Raw genomic sequence first — 17,414 nt, 5'->3', positions numbered from 1 at the left:
AGTCAAACTTCAGTCATGTAATTTAGGAGCTTGGGCTCCCTCTATAGTTAGTGAAGCCTCAGGAGGGCAGTTCAGAGTGTAAAAGTGAGAAGCTTATTTCTTTCCTTTGACTATATAGGGAGCCTGAGCATCTAAGCCAGATGACTAAAATTAGAAAGACTGCATGCCTGCAGTTTCCATCCTACTTTCATCATCCTTTACTGCAGCAAATAGAAGTACCTTTTCATTGAAGGAAAATTGCTTGCTTGCTTACACAGTGTATTTTTACATACGGCTTGTCCTCAGAAGTTTGGAAGTAGGTAGTTTGGCATAATCCAGATGTATGAAGTGAATGGGTTCAGTCCATTGGAGATGACTTGGCGTAAATCTGAGTGCAATCTTTTAACTCTGGTGGTAAAGTGAGGCCTTGATTTTGATGAAAGTTCAGCATACTGGGCTCTAGAATAATAATGTCCTTTGCTCTTTAAGTTTAACACAGGTTACGGCCCTATTTCTCATTCTCAGGGGCAGACCTATAGGAGAGATTCAACAGGAATGTTACCTATCCCTACAAAGAAGATGATTTCTGAATGGCCAGTTCATTTAGCTATGGTTGTATGATTAAAAAGATGTTTGATTGACGGCAAAACCCAGTTAAACTATTAAGAAGGGCAATAAACAGCTCATAAACATCTCATTTGTATACTGTGCATTTTTCCAGCTTGCTTTATGCTTGAATAAAGGCTACATTATATACCTATTCTTATTTCAGGCAACCATTAAACATATTATACTCGCCCAAAAAACAGCAAAAATCAAGCGACTCAAATGGTGATGTGACAGAAGAGGCTGAAGCTTTGATTATAAAACCATCTCAGAAGAGCTCTGAAGCATCTTTATTCAAGGTGTTATATAAAACCTTTGGACCATATTTTCTCATGAGCTTCCTGTTTAAAGCTGCACATGATCTCTTGATGTTTGCAGGCCCAGAAATTCTGAAGTAAGACCTATGTACTTTATTATTGTATTAAAAGTATGTGGACAGAATTTAAAACACTGGTATTTCACTCACCAAGCTGCTTTGCCTTCGGTTGGTTCAATGGGGAAGAGTTGTCATGCAAGTTAGAGACCATGTACACAGGTGATTTTGGTCCATTGGTTTTCAAATTATAACATCGTGCATTAAATGTTTGACTTTTTATGTTCCTTTCCAACACTAGGAAGGCCAGGGAGGAACATAATCAACAATAGCAGGAGAGTTTATTTAATTCTAACCTGTAATGGTTGTGGGAATACAAGTCACAGTATGTGAAGCAACTGTAAGTGGTTGTGTATTAGCTGGAGGGATTATGAGACTTTTTTGAGTAGCTCCGAGAATGCTGTACATGTAAGGTATGGGATACTTTGTATTAAAGTAGTACATTGTTAGGAGGAGGGAGTGATGTATGCTAGTATAAAATGATCTCCAGTTTCTAAAAAGTTTGCTTAAGTGTTTGGGTGCTTGCTTGACCCATATAACGTTTGGAATAATCTAAGGTTGTAACTCTGACATTGCATTTTGGTTTGCATATATCAAGAAAAATTACTCCTCTCTTCACAGATTGCTAATCAACTTCGTAAATAACAAAGCTGCCCCAAACTGGCAAGGCTACTTTTATACAGGGCTGCTGTTTGTTTGCGCCTGTCTTCAGACACTGATTCTTCACCAGTATTTTCATATTTGCTTTGTAACTGGAATGAGGCTCAAAACAGCTATTGTTGGTGTAATTTATCGAAAGGTAGGTGTTTCTTTAAATACACAACAATACCTCTCGGTGACTGTGTGAATGCATCGCTTAAGTCTGAATAATTAAAGTAGTTAGGAGATTCTGGTAGGCTGATTCCTAACTCTTAATAGAAATAAGAAAGCATGTGATTTATGAATAACAGCCTTTAAGATAGAGCAGTTTTCTAATTTACTAGGTAAAGTTCAGGCACCTTCTTCCCATTGCCAAACAAGAAACCTTGTCTCACTTAGACTAGGGGTGTGAAACTGCTTCAGTTTGTGCAGAAATTAAGATGCATCTACATTTACAGCTTCATTTGGGACTTAGCAGCGGTACCACCTCATCTTGGAATAATCTGGAACACTTTAGAAAGCTGTGGGCTGATTGCTCTGTGTAAGAAAAATGTGTGACAAGAAGTGAAGATTTCGCTTCTTACACTAAAAAACCAAAACAAGCTAACAATACCCCCTCCCAAGCAACAAAACCCACCAACCAACCCTAACCCCAAAGACTGTTTGTTTAGTTCTTTATAAGTTTAAACCCAGCTGCTTGTTTCAAACTATACAACTTGCATTTTGTAAGATGTGCAGGGTAAACAGAATGTGAAGCAGGAAAAGGATTGCTCGTAATTTTGAAGATGAAGCTCTGTAAACCAATTGAATTCTGTGAAGAAAATGCAAATGACTGTCTTCCTTCATGTTGCCATAATTTGTTTTTTATTTTTAATCTGCGCCTAGGCACTTGTTATCACAAATTCTGCTAGAAAGACTTCAACTGTGGGTGAGATTGTGAATCTAATGTCTGTGGATGCTCAGAGATTCATGGACTTGGCTACCTATATAAACATGATTTGGTCTGCACCTCTCCAGGTGATACTAGCACTGTACTTGCTGTGGCAGGTGAGTATTGCGTGTTGTTTCCTGTTTTGACTTTGGCAATGTGCTGCTTCCTATGGACATGACTACAGACAGCTGTTGTTCAGACCACGGGAGGGTTTACAGCAGTGTGGAGAAAATGCTGTTTGTTTAGAAGCCATTCTGAGGTGCTTTTATCAATGCCATCAGGAAGGAAGGCAGGAGGTTCTTAATTTGCACATCTGAGTGCATGTGGGGAGGATGCAGCTGGGAGCTACTATTTTTTGGGATACTGCAACACCTATAGTATCTCAGTTGTCACTTGAGTTAAAGAAAAGTGGTCTTGGTTCTGTGCTGTCAGAATCACCGCATGAGATGTTTGCTATTTCTAGTCCAGTCAGTCACCAGGCTGACTCTTCCTGATTCTGACTTTCAATCAGAAAGGTAATGAAACTCTGCAAGAAGTCAGTCACTTCCTGCATGGGTCTCTACTTCAGAAGAACAGACAAACAAGCAAAAACTGGAAAACATTAAAAGATCTCTATATGTGTGTATAAATAGATTTATATAGAGAGATTGATCTGTATCTACATATACCTCTCTATATGGGGGCTATATATGCATGTTTGTTTCAGAAAATCAAAGGACATAAACATCACCCCAAACCCCTACTTGATCCTCCTCTTCTTCCCCCAAGCTGTTCTTGAAAAGGGAAGAAGAGGTTGAAAAGCTATTTCAGAATGCTTTTCATATGCACTGCATATGCAGTGGTTTGACCCAAGATTTTTAAAAATTATTTTGAATAAATGTTTACAATTAAGTGCTTTTCAGAATTTAGGTCCTTCAGTGCTGGCAGGTGTGGCTGTCATGATCCTTCTGGTTCCGATAAACGCTGTGATGGCAATGAAGACAAAAACCTATCAGGTTAGAACCTTAATATATGTGACAGAGTGCTCTTAAGAAACATGTTCTGTTCTTTGACTTGTTCCTGAGGTTTGTGCTTTTAAATTTTTTTCCCTCCCTCTATTTATCCCTTAAAAAAAGGGAAGGGAAAGAATGGTCAGATGTGTGTGTATGCGGAATAAACAAACTCACATATTTTTCAGTCTTAGAGTGTATCTGTACATAACGGTCTAAAAATTTTGCAGTAGTTAAGACCAAGGTAGCAGGTTAGCTAGCTTCATGAAATGCCTGATGATTGGATTGAATTAGTTTAGTTTTTAACTTACTGCCTAAGAAGTAAAGTGCAAACATAAACTACTGCCTGCCTAACAAACCTTAATGAGTGAAGTAGTCACATTTCCAGGATGATGGTTGCAGTGTTGGGGGGGTGTGTGTGGTTTGTTCTTGGTGGGGTGGGTTTTTCTTTTTTTTTTTTTTTTTTTTTTGTTCCTGGGGGGATGAGGAGGGAGAAGTCTTAATTGTCGCCTGTTCTTGATCCCTAGTCCGTTTTGTTTAAAGGGGATCAGTTTGTTCCAGAGAGTGCACATAAGTAAATGTACACTCAAACTCTAATGTTTTCTATTGCAAAAACTACTTCGAACAGCCCCATCACGTGCTTTCTGGTACAGACTTCACTACTAACTGAATTTACTGAATGTCAGAGGAGATTGATTTATTTAAATGAAACCTTTTAGCTCTAAACGTTCATCAAAATGTACCACAGCATTTGGTTTGTACATGGGAGAAGTAAGGATATCTAGCCTGCCACAGCCACACTGCCACTGGTAATAGCTGTGTGGGATAGCTGTACCGGTGCAGCCTACTGCCTCTGCTTAGTGCTGAGTCAGAACATCGTTCCAGCTTTGCACTGCTGTCATGAAAATACTTCGTGAAGATGGAAACTTCTGAAGAATGGACTTTCTTCTTATGGCTGAATAGAAAGCTTTTTGCCTTAATGCACCATCAGAAAGCTATTGACAGTGCTGAAAATGAAGCAAAGCCAAGTTTGGTCTAAGGTTAGATACAAACTGCACATCACTGAAGCTTGATTATAGTGGCTTATTTTTTAACTGCATATCAGACCTAGGAAGAACCCGAGTCCCAGGGGTCCCACTTAAACCAGTGCCACAATTGTTTTGATCTTGGTTTGGATTTTTAGTTGCATGAAGCATTCTTTTAATTGGTTTAAAACATCTTGTTAATTCTGCGTATTTGTTTGTTCAGATAGCATCTCAGATTTCCTGCTTGGGAAGCTAGTAAGCTTTTGATGATAATGAGGTAAATTTTGCCATTGCAAAATACAAAGCTCAAAACTTTGTGGCTCTGCCAGGTATTGTGCTCTGCTAATTATTTTTTGCAATGTTGTTTTTAGGTGGCTCAAATGAAGAGCAAAGACAACAGAATTAAGCTTATGAATGAAATTCTCAATGGAATTAAAGTTCTGAAACTTTATGCTTGGGAATTAGCCTTCAGAGAGAAGGTATTAGAGATCAGACAGAAAGAACTCAAAGTCCTAAAAAAATCTGCTTACCTTGCTGCAATGGCAACCTTCACTTGGGTTTGTGCTCCTTTTCTGGTAAGTGAAACAAATCTAGAAGTCTGCTTTCCTTTTTGCGATCATGCTTTCCAAGGCAACGCTTGAGAACTTGTTTTGGTTTTGTTTTTTCATGAGTGGAAGAGTTAGAATGCCCTGCGCAGCAGTGGGAAATCGAATAGTTATGTCTCCACTTCTCTATGAAAAGGCACTATTGTTTTCTTTGAAACTCAGTAACATCCAAGTTGGGTGTATTCTAGAAGTTAATGGCCAAAGTATTTAAAAATAAAAACCTCCTCTGCATCCCCTCCTATTTTTGTGGTGTGCTTGAGGAACCTAAGATTAAATGTACTGTCAGATTTGGAAAGGATTACTAATGTGCACAGTACCCTCCGGGTGGTAGCTGTGTTGACAGAGTAAAACTTCCCTTATTTCAGCATCTTTCTAAGAGCAGCAGGTCTTTAGATAAGAGTCCTTGACCGAATGGGACATTGTGCACCAGGTGTACCTCTGGCCTGGGTTCTCCCAGAATCTATTTAAGAACAATGTGGAGAGGTAAAGCCATTGCATACCCTGGGATTGCTTCAAATTCTTATTTTTAAAAAAAAATAATATTCTTGATATGTGAAACATCCCCACTGTGTTTGTGGGTAGCTTACATTTAAACTAATAAAAGGGAGAGAAGGGTGAGATCACATCAAAATTGCTTCAGACTCTATTAGAACAAGGGGCCATTGCTCTTGTCTGCAGAAGCAAATAAAAGCCATGACTACATTAGGATAAAATATGTGTCGTTACAGTTGAAGGTGTTTAAGTGTACTTTCCAGTCTCAGATTCCTTCCCCACAAACATTTTTAGTGTTTACATTATGTTTTGGGCATGATGAAAGGCAGAAGCAGCAGTGCCCTGGGTAGGAAACATCAGCTGCATTCTTAAGTGAATGCTTTTCTAAAAGAAGTCTGAGATGGTTTTAATCTAAATACATTATTAAATCAAGTTTCTAAATAAAACTCTGCAGGTGGACTCTTTAATGCTGTTCTGTGGAGTCTGAGAAGACAAATTCGCCTAACGAGTAGCTCTGTTTCAGCGTGCATTGTGAATGTGTGGCAATGGCCCTACACCTTAGGGGGTTTGCCACTGGGGCAGAATCGGTACAGCCCAAAGTGCAAGGCTGCTGTTTGACATCCTGTTTCTCAGATTTTTGTTCTTTCGTATATGTTCTTCTGAACTTCTGGTTAAAGAATTATTGCAAGTGCCTACCTGAAAGCACTTGTGACATGCAAAACTCTATTTCCTCTACTCTTCCTGTTTCCATGGCCAGGGCTCTTTAAAACATTGTTTAATAATGGTGTCAGGAAACTATTCATTTTGCAGTACCTCCCCTACCGCTACGTGTGCTGATAAGGGTGTATTTCAGATTAACTGCTGGTAACACAAGAGTGCAGACATGCTGCTTGTGAGGTTATTCTTTGGACCCTGTCTTGTTTTGCATCACTGTGGGAGGGCTTTCTCCCTGGGATATGGTTGTCCAAACTAAGGATTGTACAAACAAGCTACTGTACCAGGCACAGCTGATTCAGTCACCATACAAAGAACAATACATGTCTTCACAGCAGTCAGATTTTTAACAGAAATACGACTGTCTTCAATGGATGCTGTGCTTAGATGAGACTGTTCCTTAGGCATTTGAGCTAATTGTTTCAAGTCTTGTGGGAGGGGGAACGCCAAAGGTTAGCCTGCCTTGATTGCGTGTTTTAAGTGCCAGTCTGTGGGAAAGAGTTGCTGGATCTTGTGATACCTGAGGTATGAATGTTGTTACACTGGAAGAAAGCACTGTGAAGGGAATAGATCTGAAAGTGAATATTTGGTTTTACTTAGTTTACTTTAATTTTACTATAATTCAATCAACACATTTTTAAAAAATGTAAGTAAGTGTATGGATTTTTTTGAATTATTTTATACCTTATGATTGATAACAATGGTTCAGTGTCATTTTCTTGTTCAGCATGGATATTAAGTTTTTCTTTTGTGAACTGTTTAGGTACTATAAGGCTTCATCTTTGTAATGCAGTAACATTTCAGGTTTCTTGGAAAACAATCTGTCCACGATAAAGTGGGCTGTACTTGGAAATACAGGGTTGTGGTAGTCTTTACAAAATGTAAAATGGGTTGGCATTGGGGTGTTTCGAACTTTTCTGTCTATGTATGTGGCTGATCCAGTATCTGGTACCATGGGAAGTGCCTTAAAACTGAAAGAGAGCAGCAAGAAAGACTAGTGGTCATTCCGCTTGTTCCCTTCTCGTGCAGTGCGTGCACAAATAGCCTGGGACATTTGTGGTTTCATCCTCCCGATGTGAAGAAAGTGAGCACTTGACACCTTTCCAAGAGGAGCCATCAACTTCTTTTTGCAACAATAGATTTAAATCAAATGTTTGTTTTGCAAAAAGCTTTATCAGGAACAAGGAAGTTACCGGAACATTACTCTTTCTTTGATTTGTAGACCTCTGATTCCATTTGTCAGACTGTGTGACTCCTGAATTAGTGGCTTTAAAAAATGTTACCCTAACTGTAACCATTACACTTTGTTTCAGGTTGCCTTGTCCACGTTTGCTGTGTACGTCACAATAGACAAGAACAACATCTTGGATGCTCAGAAGGCATTTGTTTCTCTAGCGTTATTCAACATCCTCAGGTTTCCATTGAACATGCTTCCTATGGTTATCAGCAGCATAGTAGAAGTAAGACTTCAGTCATTAACAGGTGTTTCTGTGCAGAAGTAGCCACTGGGTGGAAAGATTACATTCCTGTGCTTAGAGAACGTCCACTGGTGAAATTCAGCCACCTCAGAAAGCGAGCTTTGCATTTCCTGTGTGTTCAGTGCTGTGCAAGCGAAATTATCAATCCCAGTTATGGCGGATGGGTGTTCCTGAAATAAACTATATTTCCTGTGGTTTGGAAAGTGTGAGTTTGACTATTCAAGAAACTATGCAATGGATTTAAGGAAGGATTAGGAGTGCATAACAATGATGTAATGTATATGTGGTGCAAAACAACAAGCTCTTAAATATAATGGGCAGAGTATTAAGATAGTTTTGCATCCCTTTCCCATGCAGGCCAGTGTCTCCTTGAAGCGCCTTAGGGTGTTCCTGTCTCATGAAGAGTTAGATCCAGACAGCATAATCAGGGGTCCCATCACAGAAGGTAAGTTTCTTTTTCTATTGAAAATCAGTGTGTGGGGGTTTTGGGTGGCTTCGCAGTGTTTCTTTTGCTTTCTGTAACAAATTTACTGCATTTTGGTGGATTTCACTGATAAATTTTAGACAGAAAGCAGAGAAGGGAGTTTGTAAAAGGGAAATCATATATTCTGCCACCTTCTCAGGTAATTTCTTTCCTCTCCCCAACTCCTGTGTCCGAACTACAGAATGGTTGCATCCAGACACAGATGGTTGCTTTAAAAATTACTTGTTAAACTGTTCTAAGTTCAGCTATTTGAAATTTGAAGGCAGTTAACAGAATGATAATTAATGCTGTGCCAAACCCCAGGATTTTGGAGAACTGCTACTATGTAACACTTCAGCACCCTTGAAGGAGAAAGGATAAGTCCCAGTTCTGGCAAATGCCTCTGCTTTCTGTTTCGTGCAAAGAACGTTATTCCTAGCATCACTCCCACTGTATCCAGTGTTGCTGGTCCAGTTATACAGAGCCGTTTAGGAGATACATAAGCATGAAGGCAGATCTACTGAAAAACTAAGGCCCTTTTTCTCGCAAAACAAAACTTGACTTCAGCTACGTCAGTAATTTCTAAATTATTTTTCTTTATTCCTTTGTAAAAAGATACTGAAATCCCCATCACTCCCTCTCATGTGGTTAGCTGAGCTCTGTATCATTTTAGTCACTTGGCTTTCCAGTAAGCAGTCATCTGCTGTACTTTTTTTTTTTCTTTTTTTCTCCATCTTTCTTTTGGGAATATCTTCCCCCCCTTTCCCAGCTGATAACCATGAATACATTGCTCACAAATCTTTAATGTGTTTTTTTGTTTTGTTTTGGGGGGGGTGGTCAATAATGGGTTGTACTTGCATACTAATGTAAATGTTTACCTAGGCTAAGTATTTCTGGCATAGTGGGTTGAATTAGGAGAGGTATATTTTGAGTTGTCGCTGTAAAAATCTACAGATGCTAGTACCATGCGACATTTCACTGAACAGTATTTTTGGTCAAAGTTATTTTATTTGGTAGTTTGATTTATTTTGCCCTATCATTCTTGTAGTAACTTGGCTTCACACATAGAATTGGCAGTTTAGCTGACGCTTCCATTGAAGCGCAAATCAAATTGAGGCTGCTAGTTTCTTGAACTGACTTTGCAGTGCTGCAGTGGAGTTGCTGGATAAAAGAGGATGCAGCTGAGTAAGTCAGGATCTTTCTATAGTTGACACTCATGTACCTCCTGGTTACTGAATAAGTGTAACCTCAGAACCTCTCCTGTCTTGATAAATTCAGTAGAAGCAGAACACAAGCTTTTCGTAAGCAATGGGTTGTTGTTCTGCTGGAAAAGTAGCTTTATACCTCTGCCTATCTATGCTTAGGTAGACTTCGAGCATATAATTTAGCAGCTTGCATTGGCACTTTTATAAATATGAATTTTCTGTTTGTCAGCTGAAGGAAGCATTGTTGTAAAGAACGCAACATTTAGCTGGTCCAAAAATGATCCTCCTTTACTGAACAGGTAAGAATTAGTACCCTTTGTTCTGCTCTATAATCTTGCTGCATCATAGATGGTCTGTATTTGAATTACAAAATCTATACACAGAAGAGTTTGTTGCCTTAAAGGAACGGGAGAACAAATAACACTTCTTCTATATATTTTTTTTTTAAACTAGGGGCTTCATGAACTAGAGGAATTTACAAAGTATGTTGTATGTAAGGAATGCATAAAGGGGAGTAGCAAGAGGTATAATGGGAGGAGAGAAAGCCTCAGAGATTTCAAGCTCTTGCTGCGTCCTGCAGATGGAATGAGCTCCATCTAGAGGATGCAGCCAGATTAGCCCCTCGTAATTATCCCTAGTCCCTTATATTTGCACTATGTCCTCAGAGTCTTCCTTTTAAAATCTTATTCTCACTGAACTGTAGCAATCCTTGATTCCTGTGCTGGAGAAAACCAGTGAAGAACCTTGTCCATGGTATGACTAACAAAGTAACTGGGGTGATGCAGCTACAAGCCATGTCTTCCCTGTGTCCTTTCCCCTTCCTTAATTTTGGCTGCTCTTTCTTTGGCCTTAAATTGCATATTCTTTAGGACAAAGATGCTGTTTGGGAAACTTTTTTTTTCTTTTTTTCTTCCCCTTTTGACTAATTGTATATTAAGAAGCTATGTCGTAAGCATAAGAAGAGCTAGGTGCTTTCTGAATGAGAGGTTTGCATTTTCAAACAGTTAAAGTTTCTGTGCTGTGTCAGCATTTGCGGTGGGTATTCACATTGCATCTGGCTTTATATGGGCTGTTCAATAGACTGTTTAACTACTGTGATGTGCCAGCAAACAAGGCTGAATTATGTGTGCTTTATTTCAGCATTAACTTCACTGTTCCTGAAAGCTCCTTAGTAGCTGTTGTTGGTCAAGTTGGCTGTGGAAAGTCTTCACTGCTGTCTGCGTTGCTGGGGGAGATGGACAAAAAGGAAGGCTACGTGGTTGTCAAGGTGTGATATGTTTGAAGAATTGTTCAGCTGTTTTGTGGGTATTGCCAGAGGGATTCTAGATTTCCAAGTGGTGTGAAGAGGGGAAGAGACAGCCTTTGAAATGAATGTGTTTTTCAGTGTGATTTCCTGGCAAGCCATGTATATGCCTTAGCCTGCACTCTGTGTGATTGCCTGTTAAGCTTTGACCCAACAACTTATAAATCTGTTGGTTTCAGATTTAGCCAAATAGACAGAATGATGGAGGTCTCAAAGACAAGCATTCTGGTGAGTCTTGTTGGCAGCCAGGTATAGGCTGGGAGACCTTATACATACTGCAGCCTGAGGAAGAGCAGTATTGGTTCATACCTTCTTAGACATCAGAGAATTACAAGGAGAGAGGGTACACCCAGATACCCAAACATGGGAAAAGCTGCTGTTGTAGTTTGTACTTTCTTAGACATCAGAGTTGCACAGAGCTCATAGATGAAAAATGACCTGGAAGTAAGTAAGTAAATAAGTAAAAAGTCCAAGTTTTGGATTTTGCTGCTGTTGTAATGTATTGAAAGAGAATTATTTTAAGAGCAAAACAAGAATGTTGTATTTCAAAGAATACACATTTGGTCACCTCCAAAATTGTTCTGGAAAAACAAAGTAGGTGAGATCTGAATCACTGGTTATTTGTGCAGAAAGAGAAGGCAGAACTAATCTTCAAAGCAAAATACTTTTCAAGTAGCTCAATCTCTTCCTTTGAAGTGACTTCCCTTACTTTGTGCAGAAACCTCTTGGCAGAGATGCATTTGTGAGATGCTTGCATTCCAGATTAAATTGTTCTATGCAGAACATAATTTCTAATGGTACGAAAGAACTAATGACTTTTGACGTTTGGTAATTGTGCAAACATTTTCTGTAAACAAATGTTTCCTTCAAGTTTATGTTAGAGAATCATATTTTGTTTGAAGTCCTTTATTTTCCATCAACACACTTTGTTACATTCACTCGGAGAGAGGATTATAAAAATAACATTTTGGAGGAGGCGGTAGCCCAAGAACTACTTTGTGCAGTTTTGAAATTACCATAGGCAGTTTGTGAGGTGATTAGCACTGCGTGCCTCACAAAGCCCTACTGTGCTTTGACTTTGTGTGCAGACTTTTAGTCTAAAGTACTAAATAAGGAACTTTATTTTTCTTGCAGGGCTCAGTAGCCTACGTTCCTCAGCAAGCCTGGGTCCAAAATGCAACTCTGGAAGATAACATTATCTTTGGAAGGGAGATGAATGAGAGTCAGTACAAGCGTGTGATTGAGGCTTGTGCACTGCTGCCTGATATAGAGATTCTTCCTACAGGAGACAAAACAGAAATAGGGGAAAAGGTATTTAAATACCCACTCTACCATAACAGTGCTATTGCTTGTAGTTAAGGCCATATGACTTCTGTTCTACTTTATCTTAAAGTTGTATTGAAGTTGTATTAAAACATTCAGAGTAGAAATCCTCTAGAATAAGAGGCAAATTTGAACAGTATGTTTTCCTTGGTCTTAAGCCTCAAAGGGGAGGAAACCTGTCCTCAAGTAAAAATGCAAAAGCATCTTGCAATGACAGGTTTTAATCGTCTCTATGTTGCCATAGTCATAAAACAGAAAAATGTATGGAAACAGGAAGAGAAGAATCTTCTGAGCGCTTCAATTTCATTTAAAACAGGCAAACAACCCCCCTTCCCAAACACCCCAACCCCCCACCCCAAAACCCAAACCACAAAAACAACCACTACCCCAAAATTGGCACTTGGTTGCAACAGTATGTGCGGTGTGGGATTTAGAAACTTGCATAGATGTTGTAGTGCCCTGCTATGGGAGCAGGACTGGGTGTCCCCTAACCATGTAGTATATGTATGTGACCTGCTTGGTGTTCTGCTAAGCTGATGTGCTCCAGAAGACAGAGTTAATGTAGGGATATGTGCTTTGCCTGCTGACTAGTTATCGGTGGGGTATAGCTGCCAACTGACAGCTCCAGATTCAGTAAAGGGTGCAGCTTTATCTTCCTTATTGGTCAGCAGGCCAACCAAATTGTAGAGTGTGAACAGAGTTTGTTTATTAAATCGGAGGCAGTGCTGCAGAAATACAGCTGAGAGAAAAAGTAGCCTCTGAATGTACAGAGTTAGGTAGGTTGGTCTGGGTTAATTGCTTTACAATACTAGCAAATGATTTTTTTTTTTTGGACTAGCTCCTCGCTGGCAGTGAGAACTTAGTAGGCAAGCTTCCTTCCAAAAGGATTTTGACTGTGATCGCTTATGTTAGTGTGGTAGTGAAATTATTTGTGATGAAGATCTGTTTCATACAATGTTGAAATTTCTCTTAATTTGCATAAACCACCTGTGACTTGTGTCTTTCACAAACTGTAGCAAAACATCTCTTTTCAGCTGTAAATAAAGGATGATATTTTGTTTCCCCAGGGTGTGAATTTGTCTGGAGGACAGAAACAACGAGTCAGTCTTGCTCGGGCGGTTTACTGTAATGCAGATGTCTATTTATTTGACGATCCTCTATCAGCTGTTGATGCTCATGTTGGGAAACATATTTTTGAAAAAGTTATTGGACCAAAAGGAATCCTGAAAAATAAAGTATGTCATAATGAGATACTTGTATCTAAAGAATGATTTGTTTTTCTTTGCTGAGTTCAAATGATTCCAAGTTTGTCAAGTTGCATATTCAGACTTTTGTTTCGAACATCTGAAAAATGAAAGGATCCTTCTGAGATTTTTAGAGGACTTTTATAAAACACTGAGTTTTTTATAATGAAATGTGCTCTGGTTTCTGTAATTCAAAATTCTTTGATGCAAAAATCAAGACAAGGACGGTATTTGTTCTTAAAAATGCTGCATGCCTGTCCATAGTTATTATTGTGTAATACACAGAATTCAAGCGGCAAGAGCAGTAGTTCAACCACTGAATTTACTAATTTGAGTGCTAGGAAAACTTTTTTTTTCTTTTTGCTATTTAGACACGGGTTTTGGTAACGCATGCAATCAACTATCTGCCTCAAATGGATACAATTCTGGTAATGACTGATGGAGAAATCTCTGAGATGGGCTCCTACCAGGAGCTGCTGAAGCAAGATGGGGCTTTTGCAGAGTTTCTTCGTACATATGCTAATGCTGAACAAAGCATGGAGAACAGCGGTAAGCTTACAAATAAATTCTCTTGGGATAAGCTGATGTGTGGCATGTTAAAGGAGTCATGTTAAAGGAAAAATAGTGGTAGTGGCCTTCCACTAGTTAAAAGAAATTATTATTTCTTGTGACATACCTATACGTAGAGGTGCTTTTTTCTTGAGGGCATTGAAGGTTGTCAGATTAAACACAAGTTCTTTCTCAAAGTTTAGGAAAACGTGGACCAGATCTGTAGTAAAATTCCTCTCACTTAGAGCAAAATTCAGATGGTTGTGAGATCAAGTAAAGGCTAGCTGGTGTTTATACACCCTTCCTGTGCTTACTAGGGTGTGTCATCGTTATGCAGATAATTCCTTTGGGGATGGGGAGGAGGAAGCAGCAGTTCATTTTTCTAGCTGACATCCCTGACTCCTGCTTCTGCTTTACAAAACAGCTGTAAAGCTGTACTGATATAGGAATATACTTTAGTTTTGTTTTTTTAACCTGCAGATGGTTGCAGTATTGGATTTTGGTAAGGGAACTTAGTCTCTTGCCCCCAGCCTGTTTTCTTCAGCAGCTTGCCTATGGCCATTTTTTGACACTCTTCTATATGCTCATGTCGAAAAGTATGAGGGGTGCTTGCACTGTGCTGACTGGGGTTAAGTTGTTGGCATGTGCTTGAGGCCTGTTTGGTAGCAAATGCCTGCTGTTGAGTGCCACAGAGCAGACTCTCCAGAACAAGGAAAGATTGAGCCCACTTTTCCCTTAATCTTCCATTTGGAAAACGCTTGGTTCCCACCCATTCTCTAGAGGGAAGGCAGAGGCATTTTTTAGTCTACTCCTCATATGCCTGTCACAGGCAAAACAGAAATCGTGCCACATCTAGCTGCACTGATGAAGCTGTGAAGTGTTAAAAGAGGTGTTGAATGGCTGCCCTTGGCAAGGGGCTGCTCCTTATGTTCATCTAGAAGTTCATTGTGTGAGGGCTGTGATGGTCTGCCTTATTCTCTGAAGCTTCCTTCTACTACCCAGGCTGGCAACAGACTGCTTTGAAGGCTGTAAATGAGCAGAGTCTGTTTCCTGGATGTGCAAGGTGGCATCTTCTCCTGGCTCCCCGTCATGCATCTAGCTATGCCTGATGGGGAGTTGGATTTGGGGGCGATGTGTTGAGCTGAGGCTCAAGGTTAGGATTCCCTGCTGTAGGCTACCTCTCTCTTGGAAAGGTCTCTTGATAGGTCTCAGTTGTCACTCTGCAGACTGGGATGCTGGTTTGGGTGGACACTGTCTGTAAACAGCAAGTGCTGTATGGGTGGTATCTCCCACTGTGAAAAGCACTGTGGAAAGAGGTTTTATGGAAGCAGAATCCTGCTAACTTCTGTGTATTTTCTGTAGGTGCTCCTATAGCTACTTTGAGCATAGTCAGACTTGTTGCAGTCTTCAGTGTACAAGACTTCCAGAGACAAATTAACTTCCTCTGCCCTTCCCTAGGAAGTTAACAAGTTGACTTGTACAAAGATTTGCCTTCTTTAATAGCTTTGTTATTTTAGCCTTTGTCTCCTCCCCTTTCCAAGTGCATGGTAGGTTTTAAAGTCCTTTACGTTAAACTAAGTTACTTTACTTTTCTGTTTAAATACTAAATCTTCTTTTGGAAAGTGAGCCAGTGCTTTATCTTTTGTCATGCTTCTCTGCAGTTGTCTAATAAAAGGCACTTTTAACTTCAGTATGACCCTGGTGATTGGGAGAGGATTGCTGTATCACAGGGTTGGCCTACTTGCAGCAAATTTGTTTCTCAGTTTTGGTTGAGTGATCTTCTGCCAATGGTAGGAAGTGAAAAATAGGGCATTATTTGTCTGGATCACAGGGATAATATTAATATTTATCAGATGTGTAAAAGCTAACTAAATATTATTAAAAATCACAGGTTCTTGGATAAACACTGAGTAATTTGTGATGGGAGTTAGCCTGAGCTAGCTGGAGGGGATCTGCACACCCACTTTAAAAGGGTGGCTCCCTTATGTCTGAAGCTACATGTTGGCAGCCTGAAAACACTTAAGCTGGAGCAAAATAGAAAACTCTGGATTGGTGTTTTCTGGCTGGAATACATCCTGCTTCTTCCTACCCAGCCTCTAAGGTGTGGCAGCGAATCTGTGCCCAGCTCTTCTATCCCATTGGGATTCCTGCGGGTTACCTGCTCTGCTGTCTGTGTGCTGTGCTGCTGTTTTTCCCATCCTCAGCTTCACAGTGTTTCTTCTGTGAGGAAAACTCACCACGCCAGAAAGCTGTCCCCATGTGAGTCTTTGGGATGGCTCAGAGGGGAGTTGTAAGCCCCTCCTTCTCCAGCATCCTGCTTGATGCAGAAGGCAGCGACAAGGGTGGCAGCAGTAGCTGCTCAGCCACAGGAAGTGCAACGTGCAGCGCGGCTGCTTTCAGCTGTGGATATATGAAATGGTTGCCTTACTGTGTCTACGGTGTGTAATCTTCTCTAAAATAACTGGAACTACATGTAAAATAACCTACCAGGTTGTATAAAAAGCATCCAAATTCTTCTTGCTTTTAGCAGTTGTTCCGTTCTCTGGCATTTAGTGTGGCTGATTTGCCAGTACTACTCCAGCCTGTGCAGATTCGTCTGGAGTCGTAAATGTGCCCTTGACTCCTGTGAGTGCGTTCCTGTTTTGGTGTCCCCCCCCTCCAGATTTGTAGCTGTTGCTGCAATACCTCTTGCTGTACAGGTAGTGAATAGTTACTTTAAGATTACATTTCTTATGACTGTTCTCCCTCGTTTCCCATACAAACTAATGCAGCAGATGTTAGTTTTTGTTTTAACGTGTGTGGGGTTTGGGGTTTTGCTGTTTTTTTCTGAATGGCTTCAGCATGAACTTTGTTCTGTCCTTGAAAAGTCTGGAGCTATTTTTAGTGCTTGTGGGGAGTAAAAGTGGCTCCACAGAAGTGCAACCGCACCATAAGGTTGAAATACTTTTTAACTGTCTGGTTCATCTTTGGTCTTGACTGCAGTGCCTGAAAGATAGAGATGTGGAAGATAGAGATGTGCAGCACAATTAGTAATTCTAAATGTGGTTTACGTTGTGTGGGCTGTGCTTCAGATGGTTGTCTCCCCAGCATTTAGCTATGTGACTTTGCAGTCAAATAAAAAGTTGAAAGACCTTTCAGTGGCTACTCAGTTAATTTTTTTTATATGAGAATTGTCAGCACAACAGGTTACTCAGTTTTGTTTTGGAGGGGAATGGGGGTAAAAGTACTCTGAGAACTGCAAAGGGTCTGGACTGTAGCATTCAATGATCTGCGTATCTTGAAGGGAAGCTTCTTGATCTGTCACTTGGAGCTATTCAGTTTGAATGTTGAGTTTTTTTCTTAAATTTTGTGGACTTAATTCCCCAAATTTCAGATGTCATCCTGCACAAAGTAGAAATCTGCTTTCTGGAAAAGATAGTATGGTACAGGGGTAAGATTCGCAGGGGCCTTTATTTTTAAAGTGCTGAATGTGAAGGGAAGATAGCTTCGTTGCTGA

The 17,414-nt window shown here is 40.0% G+C and overlaps 1 protein-coding gene across 1 annotated transcript in view; it reads left to right on the top strand.

Moving 5' to 3' along the window:
• LOC104250332 (multidrug resistance-associated protein 1) overlaps positions 1-13,983 on the top strand; it is a 36,546-nt gene extending 22,563 nt beyond the window's left edge. The window contains exons 5-17 of the mRNA XM_059826603.1: positions 752-979; positions 1,580-1,757; positions 2,483-2,644; positions 3,421-3,523; positions 4,766-4,797; positions 4,914-5,117; positions 7,667-7,813; positions 8,189-8,276; positions 9,729-9,798; positions 10,640-10,766; positions 11,937-12,113; positions 13,193-13,360; positions 13,741-13,983. Coding sequence (XP_059682586.1) covers positions 752-979; positions 1,580-1,757; positions 2,483-2,644; positions 3,421-3,523; positions 4,766-4,797; positions 4,914-5,117; positions 7,667-7,813; positions 8,189-8,276; positions 9,729-9,798; positions 10,640-10,766; positions 11,937-12,113; positions 13,193-13,360; positions 13,741-13,983 — 1,927 coding nt within the window. The remainder of the gene's footprint in view (positions 1-751; positions 980-1,579; positions 1,758-2,482; positions 2,645-3,420; positions 3,524-4,765; positions 4,798-4,913; positions 5,118-7,666; positions 7,814-8,188; positions 8,277-9,728; positions 9,799-10,639; positions 10,767-11,936; positions 12,114-13,192; positions 13,361-13,740) is intronic.
• The last annotated feature ends 3,431 nt before the right edge of the window (positions 13,984-17,414 follow it).

Source organism: Gavia stellata, chromosome 18, assembly GCF_030936135.1.
Source record: "Gavia stellata isolate bGavSte3 chromosome 18, bGavSte3.hap2, whole genome shotgun sequence".
NCBI lineage: Eukaryota > Metazoa > Chordata > Aves > Gaviiformes > Gaviidae > Gavia > Gavia stellata.
Note: the sequence above shows the minus strand (reverse complement) of the source record. Positions and strands in the feature narration are given on the sequence as shown.